This window comes from Mus caroli, chromosome 2 (genome assembly GCF_900094665.2).
Source record: "Mus caroli chromosome 2, CAROLI_EIJ_v1.1, whole genome shotgun sequence".
Taxonomy (NCBI): domain Eukaryota; kingdom Metazoa; phylum Chordata; class Mammalia; order Rodentia; family Muridae; genus Mus; species Mus caroli.
In genome coordinates this window covers 27,902,263-27,914,017 of record NC_034571.1, presented here as the reverse complement: position 1 = coordinate 27,914,017, position 11,755 = coordinate 27,902,263, and the positions used below count along the sequence as shown (strand labels likewise).

Genomic DNA, 11,755 nt, shown 5'->3' with positions numbered 1-11,755 from the left:
TATATAATGTATGGACAATTTGTAGGAGTTAGTTCTCTTCTCCACTTCTTATGCGTGTGCACGCTGCACACCATACATGTATATAATGTATGGACCATTTGTAGGAGTTAGTTCTCTGCTTCCATCTCTTCATTCCTGGGGCTCAAACTTAGGTCACAAGCTCCTTTCACCACTGGGGTACCTTGCAAGTCCCATTTCAGTTTTAAAATTACTTCTGAGATAAGATATTGTTGCTATGTAGTCCAAATTGACTTTGAACTGTGCGGTGATCTTCCTGGCCTGGCCGTGAGTTCTGGACTACAGTCCCAAGCAGTGACAGTGCTGGACAACAGCACTGTCTTCTTGTCTAGCTGTCACTGACTTATTTTCTGTTTCTTTTTTATATATTTATAGCCTGTGTGCACATGTGTGAGCAAGCCCTTGCACCCACCAAGCCCTAATCTTTTTGTTAAGTTCAAACTTCCCATATGATGAGCTTACTGAATGCTGACAACTGTTTGGTGCTGTGAGGTCAGTGCTCTTGACAGTACACACTCCCAGTGCTTCACAGGGCTCCGGCAATTCCTCTAAAAGTGAGTGTTAGCAGAACTGCTGTGTCCTCAGGGGAGCCTGCCTGGCCTAGGCACCCTGAGGTAAGCACTGTAGTGGTGGGCTTCCCTCTCTACACATCAGCACCGGCTCTGGTAGGGCATCCATTTTGTTGTGAGGAGCAGTATACTGTACTTTCTGCTCTGTCTCTCTCCCTTTTTCCCCCTTTCTTTTTTTGACACAGGGTTTTTCTGTGTAGCCTTGGATGTTCTGGAACTCGATCCGTAGACCTAGCTGGCTTCTATCTCCTGAGTGCTGGGATTAAAGGTGTGGTCCATCACCCCCAGCCTCTCTTTTTCTTCTAAAAGAACATGGCTCAAATATATTGTGAGCCAAAATGTGGGTGCTAGAAACCAGATCTAGGTCCTTTGCAAGAGCCACAAGTGCTGAGTGTCTCTCCAACCCACGGCCCACTCTGTCTCTTCAGATTGCTCACAGGTAATTTGGTGCAGCTGAGGCAGAGCAGAGTAGCTGCAAAGCTGCCTACAGTCTCCAGACCCTAAGCCCTCCGAGCACCCTTGTGTACTACTGCTTTCCTGCTGGTCTAGTCTGCTGTTGAATATAGCCATAGTGCCCCTAGGTGTCATTTAAATAGGAGCTCCATGTGGTCCTTTTAAGATATGCTGACACATCCTAGAATTTCTCATTCTTTACTGCAGCTTTAAGTTTCTCTTTTACATCCCCATGTGTAAAGCACAGCTGTCTAACTGTAAAGGTATCTGCAACGTGCTTCCTCTGATGTTCGTTCTGTCCTTGTTTAGAACTCCTTCTGGAATAACCTGAGGCATGGAGTGAAGGCTTTCTAAACTGCACTACCTGGTATTCTAGGACATCAGACCACTTGCACAGACCATGGATCTGGAGCGGTCCCTTCTGGACTCTCCACTCTGTATACATCTTGGTTTCTGTCCATTTACCATGGGAGCTACTGACTACCAACACCCCGGTTTTCTCAAGCTAGTGAATGTGGTCAGGGAGCAAATGGCTCCTGAGTTCTACTCGCCTTTTCTGGGTCCCCATCTTCCCTACCTTAGCTTGGTATGTTAGTTTAGTAGTACTGTTAGAAATAGTGCTTCTGGGGCTGGAGAGATGGCTCGGTGGTAAGGGCACTGGCTGCTCTTCCAGAGGCCCTGAGGTCAATTCCCAGCAACCACACAGCAACCACAGCAACCATCTGTAATGGGATACGATGCCCTCTTCTGATGTGTCTGAAGACAGTTACTGTGTGCTCATATACATGAAATAAATAAATAACTAAAAAAGAAAGAGAGAGAGAGAGAGAGAGAGAGCGCTCCCATGTTTTACACAGCATTCCCCACCATTCTTTGTAGTTTCTATTGGCACAGATCGCTCTCTCTTCTAAGATCATTAACCAGGGTGACATATAAGAGGTACCCACCATGCCTATGGCTGCACTCCCTGTGGACTCTCAGCAGCTCTCACTGCCAAGGCCACAGTCATCTATTTCACTGGTCATCTGCAGGGCCTCTGCTGAGGCTGCTGTGCTGACAGCAGCCGGTGCTGTGTAACCCAGGGTCACACTGTCCTTTTCTTTTAAATGGAGACAGAAACAACACTTATCTATGAAGTGGTCAATCTGTCTATATGATTTATTTCAATAAAGTACCAAAACTCTACCTGGCCCAAGTGCCACAGCTCAGGCTACCAGGAGGCCTAGGACCACAGACAACTCAGTACAGGGTCACATGTGTGGTCCCTGCTACACACTCTTCTTTCTAAACAACCATTTAAAAACTGAAAACAAATGCAATAACAAAATGCTGGACTTGATGGCACAGGTCTAAAATTAAAGATATGTGGGATGTTGAAGCAGAAAGACGTCAAGTGGAGGCCAGTCTTGGAAACATAGATATGTTTTTAAAAAAACAAAAGAGGGAGAGAAGATGGGGTACCTGGCATGTAGCTCAGGGTAGGGTATTTGTCTAACATGAAATGAACAAGTTCTGAGATTCAGTTTGTATAAAAATAAAGATGTAAAAACCATCCTTAGCTCAGTAATTGTACAAAGAAGATAAGGGCAACAAGCGGCTTTAGTCTGTGGTTATCTATAGCTTGTCAGCCTTGTCCTAAGAGAACAGCTAGACAGACGGCCCAGTAAACTCCTTCTCTCAGAGCACTGCCAAAGAACGACTCATACACTGGTGATTCTCTTTAATCGGCAGCAGAGTTTTCTTTACCCTAAAGCATCTGAGGCCTGCAGTTTAAGAACTAAATGTGGAGCCAGGTGTGGTAGTGCATGCCTTTAATGCCAGCATTGAACTGAGGATCTCTGAGTTTGAGGCCATCCTGGTCTACAGTACAGAGTGAGTTCCAGGACAGCCAGAGCAACTCAGAGAAATCTGTCTGGAAAGAATCTGAAAAAGAAAAGGAAAAAGAAAGAAAAAGGAACTGTATGTGGTTGTTTGCCAGCCTGGACCCTGAGCATAAACTAAGCCTATATGTAACACTGGGAAAAAACTAGACAGATGCTCACACAAAGAGAGACAATCATATAAACTTACCTGGCCAAAGACTGATCCACCAGTATTGGCTGCTTGGCCAAACACAGAACCAGTATTACTAGACCCAAAACCTGTAGGACACAAAGACAAAGATTCAATTTGGAGAAATCTTTTTTAAACATCAAAATTAAACCCAAACCCAAACCTAATCAAAACACCCACAGCCTATAGATGTGTTATGAACGTCACTGGATGTAAAAGCCATCACTGGCCTTCTCCAGGGGTGAGTGTATCTATCCTACATGCTCCAGTACTAAACCGCTGGAAAAGATAGGCCTATTTATGTAGCCATGGCATGAATGTATGGAAGTAAACTATCACTTTCTGCTTAGAGGCCTGCTCCACAGGAGGAAATTCATTCCTGGCACTGTAAACAGACTGGTCAAAAGCCCAGGCTGACAAGGTCATACACTGGCGGGAAGAAGCTATTATTGTTGTTCTGCTAAATAGACAAGTCCAATTTCTTTCTGAATACTTATACCCACAGATTAACACTGCTCTCAGTCTTAGTCACAGCAGCTTTTTGTAGTGGGCAGTTGGTTAGTGAAGAGACTGCTAACTGTGCTGAGACTAAGAGACTGTCAGGTGTCTTACCCTAAGTTGGACTAAAGACTCCCAGAATACTGTGGAAGACAGAGCAAGAAGTATAAAGAATTGAAGAGCATGACCATTGGAAGGAAGAGAGTAAAACTGTTTTCTAAACACGACATGACTGTTGTGCTCACGGACCCACAGCAGGAACCATTCCCTGCTTGCTAACAGTTCAGGACAGAGGGGCGGAACTCATAAGGCCCTACGTCTAGTTGAGGACCTACTGGTAGTTAATGGCTACTGGAGAAGGGGAGTAATTTTTCTCCAGAAGTGTATTTATGGGTAAGTTGTTTGTGATCCAGTAAGCAATCCCATACCTATGCTCATAAAAGCTAATCAAACTGTTAAACTCAGTCAATCATTAAAAAAAGAAAAGAAACAGAAAGCAGGAGGGGTTGTTAGAAAGAAGGGTTCCAGAGAGGAGGATAAGACAGGGGGCCGGAGATATGTGATTCTGATCAAATTATATTACATACATGCATGCAAACACACACAAAAATGTCAATAAATATATTAACAATTTAAAAAAATGCTTCCCCACTGAGGAAATGGAGAAAATTCTATGTAAACACAGCTGTTCCTTGGTATCCATAAATTCTACATCTCTGAGAGTACCCAGATATAAAATCTGAGGATGTAGTAGTCTCTTTCATGACGTGGCACACTGTGGTGTTTGAGCCCATGTGTCCAGGCTCCCACATATCTTCCATCACCTCAGGATGACTTATGGTACATTGAAGTATACTGGAGAGACTTGTCAACTAGCTGCTACTCTGTCCTGCTGAGGGATAATGGCAAGAAAAAGTGTACATGGTCAGCACAGATCTTCCCTAGTTATTTCAATCCATGGAGGGCCACATCTGCAGGTACAGAACCCATACATGTGGAGGGCCAATTGCAAGGTTCTCACCTCACTGTTAGCATTCTAAAGTAATATAAATTACGAAGTCCCTAGGATTGAAGTCTTCTCTCCTACCAGGTCAGGTGGTAGTAGGGTAGCATACCCTCACGATCTTGGCTAACAAGAGTACTGCCAGTGACCCACACTAGCAATCATTCTCCCTATCTACATACACTCAAGTACTGGATTCCATCAGAGTGGAGTCTCTTCTGCCAGGTACAACTGGAAGTGAGGCAAGTGATGCAGGCCTATAACTAAGCAGGGTGGAGTTTCCCGCTCATTTCTGGAGCTGATTAGATGGGTGAGAACTGCCAGGATACAACCAAGCACTTCTATGTTTAAACAAGATCCCTTGAGAGGCTCCAAATTTGGTGAGCGGGCTCACTGATGTTTGTACACACTTTTTAAAGTTCTGTCCTCGATGCTCAGGACAAGCAGTGGCAAGATTTTACTCTCCTTTAAGTCTTAGGCCTTCTCCCTGCCCGTTCAATGCCCCTCACCCAGATGGGCCATGTGCTTGCATAGTATCGGCATGTTTCTCTGCCTACTGTGTCTTTATAGTTGTTTTGGTAAGAATTTAACACTCATTAAAAGAAGGGAAACATTTCCTTCTAACAAATTACAAATTGTTTCAAATAAACTATCACTGAAAAAAAAATGAACCAGCAATTATGTTCAATCCTGTCTAACAAGAAACCATTATTATTATTATTATTATTATTATTATTTTCTGGAGCCTAACTGCTAAAGAATTATCACTTTTCTTTGTGTTGTTGTTGTTTTTTTCTGTATAGGGTTTCTCTGTGTAACTTGGCTGTCCGGGTACTCCATTTGTAGATTAGGCTGGCCTTGAGCTACCTGAGATGATCCTGCCTCTGCCTCTCAAGTGCTGGGATTAAAGGTGTGCACCACCATTGCCTGGCAAGAATTACCTTTCATAAGAAAACCACTAGAAAGCCAAAACTGGAACACCTCTCCACGTTACCATGCCTACTGGGAACTTTTAGAAGTAAAAGTCGATGCTAAGATTGGATACGGAATGAAGCATCCAGTTTTCTCTTCAAAAATAGTACAATGTGTGCATTTTGTATATGTGTAATTGCTATTCAAAGTAGCAACATGCCTGCTTCCTACAAAAGAAATAATTATCCACAGAGCCAATTAACTAAACGGGGAGACCTGGATCCTCTCTACTCTATCACCTGCACCATCTACTATGAGGTCAGACTGCCTGAGTATGACAGTTTTAGAGCCTCTAAATTAAAACAAAACATTGTAATTAAGAGTTAAATTACTTGCTGTGGCCTTAAACAAACAGGTGTAGTTTTTAACCTGTGAAATTGGTAGTCTTGTGGTCAGCAAAGCAGAGAGCTTGCTGAGGAAAAGAATTGGAGCAATACTGAGCCACAGGGCACAGCCAATCAGGACAAAGCAGGTCCTGCCATGTGGGCACCAAGTGCCCTCCTTCATCTTGGATATTAGTTTTTGAAACAGAATTTCATATAGCCTGGGATGGCTTTGAATGTATTATGTACCCAAGAGCCTTGAACTCCTGATCCTCCTGCCTCTATCCTAAGTGAGGATTATAGGCATGAACCACAGAACCCAGCTCTTCTCTTTTAATTATAAGAACAGTGGAGGCCTGTTATGTTTTAAATAGCAAAGGAAGAGAACAAAGTCAAAACGTTCTGCAAATTCTTACCAGAGGCTTGACAAAAGCTAAACCCTGAAGGTGCTGCTGTAGAGGTAGTGGCCGAGGTCCCACCAAACACAGAGCTTCCCTGCCCAAAGCCAGGGCTCTGACCAAAAGCAGGAGGGTTGTTTTGGCCAAACAGCGTCCCTCCTGTATTGGTAGAAGCCTGTCCAAATGAGAAGGAACCGGGACTGCTGGTACTCGAGGTGGCTCCAAAGACATTTGCACTGGTGGATGCAGGGGTAGAGGAGACAGACTGGCCGAAAGCAGGCACGGAACTGAACCCAGGCTGGCTGAAGGAGAAGCCACTGGCAGGGCTGCTTGTTGCTTGCCCAAAGGCTGGGGACTGCCCAAATGCTGTCTGCCCGAACACTCCAGGAGCTGAAGCACCAAATGCAGGGCTGCCAAATCCTGAACTGCTGGCCTGTGGTGTGGCAGCGGCTGTGCTGGTTATGCTGGCTGCCACTTGCCCAAACACAGGGGTGGCAGAGGGCGCAGTGGCTGTGTTACTGGAGAGCTGGCTGAACGCTGAGCTAGAACTGGCAGCAGGTGGCTGTGTAAAGACTGAGGAACCAGAAGTGGCAGTCCCAAATACAGCTGTCTCTGTGGCAGAAGTTGGGGTACTGCTGGAGACAGTGGAGGTGGTAGGGGTACCCGATGCTTCAGTAGCTGCCGAGCCTGCTCCTGGGAGAACAGCTGCTGCCACAGCAGCCTGTCCAGGCCCTGCAAAGGTGGACGCAGGAGAGACTGCCTCTATCTTGTTGTCAGGGGCCCCTAGGGCTACTGGCGTGGACTCTGTAGATGCCACAAAGCTGGCAGAAGATGCTGGTCTGCTGGGGCTGCTGTCTGTGGTCTGCACAAGAACAGGTTCTTTTTTGACAGGGTCAGAAGTTTGCAGAGATGCCTGCGGAGGCTGGGTTGACTGTGGCTGTACTGGAAGGGAGGGTGTTGTTGCTGAAACTTCACTGCTGTCTGACTTGTCAGGAACAGCTGGCGGTGTGGCTTCCTCTGTACTCTTACCAGAGGACACGGGCAGGGAAGAAGCTGATGGTGAACTCAGGAGGCCACCAAATGACAAAGTAGGGAAAGATGCTGGAAGGGAAGGGGCAACTGAGGTCGATGTTGGGGTAGCTGATGGTGCTGTACTACTACTAGTCTGCTGATTTCCAAATGAGAAACTAGCTTTGCTACTAGCCAAAGAAGCCCCACCAAAACTGATGAGCCCAGAAGGTCCAGCACTGGTAAGGGGCACACTGCCAAAGACAGTTGCTGAGGAACTGCTAGTGCTCACATTCAGAGCTGAGGCTGGTGCTGCTGGGGCAGGGCTCACAGAGGAGGTCACAGCCGGCTCCACTGGCTTCCCTAACACTGAAGTGTTAGGAAAGCTAACCCCTGAGGGCTTGGCTGGCTGGGCTCCAGCTAGGTTTGTGGAGGAGGCCTTACTAACTGGCTTAGTAGAATCCTCAGCTTGGCCAACACGCAGGCCCGAGAAGCTCCCCAGCGTCTCTCCAGCTAGAGAGCTTGGGAACAGAAGCTCTCCTAACTTGGATGGTGGAGTTTCCGATTTGCTAGAAGCAGAGGACACAGTCGTTTCAGGAGGAGCTGCAGGTTTGCTGCTGGATGGAGCAGAGTCTTCCAGAGAGGCAGCTGTTACAGAAGTGCTGGGTGCCGATGTTGCTCCTGTGGCAGGGGAGTTCCCAGGAATGGCCTCAGAGAAAGGTTTGCCTCCCCCGCCAAATGAGAATGCCTCAAGCTGGGTTGACTCTTTAGTAGGGGGTCCTGCCCCTAGCAAGAAAAAGAAACCAGGAAAAGAGTTGGATTTAGCAAAATAGAATTCATCACATTTGTACTGATTGCCCTTCTCAGGCAATCTTTCTCTTCAGTCAGGGAAGAGCCATATGGTTCTAATGGCAGAGTTCTTGCGAAAGGGCGCGATGACCGCTTGCCCTGTACAGGAACATTAGCACACCCAGAGTCAGCTCTCAAGTGGGAAGGAATGAAAATTCTGTTTATGATCACCACATCACAACAAACATGTGACATCTAGGAGACATGAAATGAACACATTGTCCCCAAAGAGACTGCTCTCAACACAGTGCCCTTGGGTAATGGCTTCCCTCCTACTCTTGATATCAGCTAATGTATGGGTAATCCTCATAGCCCAATTGGACCCAGACTGAAAGCTCTTCACCGTTTAAGGTCAGAGTGTCAACCCAGATGATAATTCTTACTGTGATTAATCTGTTTAGCAGGGTCCTGCTGAATGGCATTATATTATTAGTGGTGTTGCTTATGGCTTGTGGGTTGGTACCCATTACTGTACTGATCAGAGTTGATGTAGGGTTACTACTGCATCTCATCCTGACTTTATTTCCTTAAGACTTGCTTCTCAAAGTAACGGTGACACCATGTCTCATAATACAATTTTGAAAAAAGATTTGTTACATACACTAGAAAAGATTTGTTGATTGAAAAACTAAAGATGACTGATGTCTTATTTATCATATGTATAGCCCAAAAATACACTCAAGAAGAGCAGACAGACAACAAAGCACGGAAAAGCCACGGGAGAGACCCGTGAGCCTTGGACAGGCAGGATCTTGTCTATGCCTGGCAGGTGTTCCAGAGCTGCACTCCGTCTTCCAGGCCCCTTTCTACTTTTATTTAGAGGAAGTCCAGTGCTAAGTTGCCCAGGCTGGCCTGGACCAACTCTTTAGCCTAGACAGGCTTTAAATTTGAAAGCTTCCTCTCTCAGCTTCTATGTTGCCGAGATTCTAAGCCTGAGTCAGCAGACCCAGCAAAGGTGACAGAAGACATGAGGCTACCTGAGAACTTGCTAAAGACAAAACTCTGCAAAGGAAATGCAACAGAACTGCAATGGCTGCTATGGAGTAATTCAAACTCCATCATACAGTTTATATCTCAAAATTTCCTAATTAAAAACATATCACAGTAAAGGCTTCCTTTGAATAAAATAAAAATAGATTTTATTACTTAGAGAGCTTGGAGGAGCGTGACAAAGCTGTTGTCTTTTGGATGGGTCTGGGTTCCTAGCACAGGTATGTGTACCAGTGTTGAGGACCAGGTTTGATCATTTACTTCCATGGTACTATGCCCACCTCTTGTTGGGACCAAGTTTGTGTGTTAAACAGATCTCTTTCACAAGTTCTTTTAAAAAAATTATTGCATTAAAATATTTTATTTGTGTTGTCTGCATGTTACAGACAATGTGCAGGCAGAGGATGACTTTCAGGGGTCAGTTCTCTCCTTCTACCATGTGGGCCCCAGGAATGACACTGAGATGCTTGGCCTCATCCAGGTGCTGAGCCTTTACAGCAGCCCCACATCAAGCTCTGCTACTGCCCTGCTGCTATGAACTCAAGCCAGGGTGTCCTGGGTGCTGGAAGGTGCCCCACCACCAAGCCACTCTCAGCCCTCCAAAATGTCTGTGATGTACATCATCACTACCACCCTGACTGTACCAACTGAAGGAGAGCCACAAGTTACAACGGAAGCACACATTCATGTACAGCACTTCTCCTATGAGGGGAACACAAGAGAACACTATGCAACACAGGGAATGTACCTGGTGTGGCAGTGAAACTAGAAGATGGGGTTGGTGTGATTGTCCCAAAAGTAAAGGTCCTGAGGAGTGGAAAAAGAAGTTAAAATGGAGCAAACTTAACACAGCATCAGCTTTTAAATATTCATCCTTATAATTCATTCATACAATACACCCTTGAAGAATTTACAACTAGAGATCAGTACTTGGGAGGCAGAGGCAGGTGGATTTCTGAGTTTGAGGCCAGCCTGGTCTACAGAGTGAGTTCCAGGACAGCCAGGGCTACACAGAGAAACCCTGTCTCGGTAAACCAAAAAATAAAAGAAAAAAGAAAACACCTGGTGTGCTACACCCAATGACCTACAGAAGGGAACAAACTTTCTCTGCCAGAGGAAAAGAGGCTTAGGCTTAAAAACAGTAGATACGATAACCCTGAACCATAAAGCAGAAGCAGTTAAAACACTGTTTGCGGATGGACTGGGACAGCTGTGAGAGCTCAGGACTTTCATGGATCTGGCTGATAGTGACTTAGCACTGACCCTGGGGAGGCGAATGAGAAAGGCTTGTTGAGCTGTCCCGCAGCAGATGGAGTCGAGGTCACAGCGGACTCTGTCTTGGCTGTCCCTGGACCTGAAATGGACAAAATAAGGACATTCCAAAAGTCAGCTAGGAGTGCTGTTCTGTAATTCCCTACGGCTCAGACTGTGTGCTGTTGCCCAGAGCCCCAGCCCCAGTTTTTGGGACCTCCAGTGTATCTTGTGACAAGCCTTAAGCCGAGGGAAGCTGGTGTGTCACCTCCTTGCGCTCAAGGTCTCTTAGTCTTGCTCTTTGGTTCTGTTAAGGCATGGCACACTCTCCTTTCCAGAAAAGTCAGCAAAACCATCTCCGTGCAGCCTAACCCCAGAGCTGAGCATACCAATCAATCCTCTACATCGACTGACTGGCAGATGCTTTCCATAAACTCAGGGACAGAATCCCAAGATAAGCAAGCTGATACAGTGAGCATTTCTAAGCAGTGGCCTCAGAGTTATCTATACATTTCTGCCTTTTCCATAGGTTTTACTTTCTTTTTTTTGAAATTCAGAAAATGTTTTTTTCTTTCTCTCTCTTTTTTCTTTCTTTCCTTCCTTCCTAACCTACAGAGGTAACGGACACTTGCTACACATGATCACTCAGACACTACTCGGACACTGACTATCGACCCCATGTTAGTTAAGCTTCACTCCTTACTGAAATGCAGTGTGGGTTGTAGAAAGATGTTCAGTGCAGGTTTGTCCATAACTAACATATAAGAAGCTCTCAACTGTCAGGAGAGTGCTGCTCAGACGCAATCCCAGGCAGCCATTACATAAACGAGTAAGGTGATCTGCCAGGAAGAGGAATAGATGTTCAAGTGTGATGGGGCTGGAAGGGTGGGGAAGCAGTTTCCAGCACACAGTAAATGCCTGGTGGTGTTTCATACAATGCAGTGGGCAGGGGAGACAGATGGCCCAGCAGGGAAAGGCACCTGCTGTCAGGACTGAGAGCCGGAGCTGGATTCCAGGGCCCCGTCTGGTGAAATGACAGGAGGCGACTTGTGCAGGATGCCCCTCCTGTGGATGTCAGGTGACTTCCTGACAGGAGCACAGTGGTATGCACAACCCTCCTACTACATACTGTAACAATTCTAACGAGCAGCAAACAAAAGACCTCACGATATCTGTCTGTCTGTCTATCTATCAAATTCTTGTTTGTTTGTTTGTTTTTTCAAGACAGGGTTTCTTTGTGTAGCCCTGGCTGTCTTGGGACTCACTCTAAACCGGGCTGACTTCAGACTCACAGAAAGCTCCTGCCCTCTGCTTCTGGAGTGCTACGATCATACCATTCTTTTTTTTTTTTTTTTTTTTTTTTAAAGATTT

General features: G+C 45.9%; 1 protein-coding gene across 3 annotated transcripts in view; it reads right to left on the bottom strand.

Annotated features, from left to right (window-relative positions):
- Window positions 1–11,755, bottom strand: part of Nup214 (nucleoporin 214) — an 81,356-nt gene that overhangs the window by 16,049 nt on the left and 53,552 nt on the right. For all 3 annotated transcript variants that reach the window (XM_021185394.2, XM_021185404.2, XM_029471045.1), the window contains exons 27-30: window positions 10,397–10,487; window positions 9,882–9,940; window positions 6,305–8,080; window positions 3,111–3,181 (exon numbers count right to left, since the gene is read on the bottom strand). In XM_021185394.2, the coding sequence (XP_021041053.1) occupies window positions 3,111–3,181; window positions 6,305–8,080; window positions 9,882–9,940; window positions 10,397–10,487 (1,997 nt within the window). The remainder of the gene's footprint in view (window positions 1–3,110; window positions 3,182–6,304; window positions 8,081–9,881; window positions 9,941–10,396; window positions 10,488–11,755) is intronic.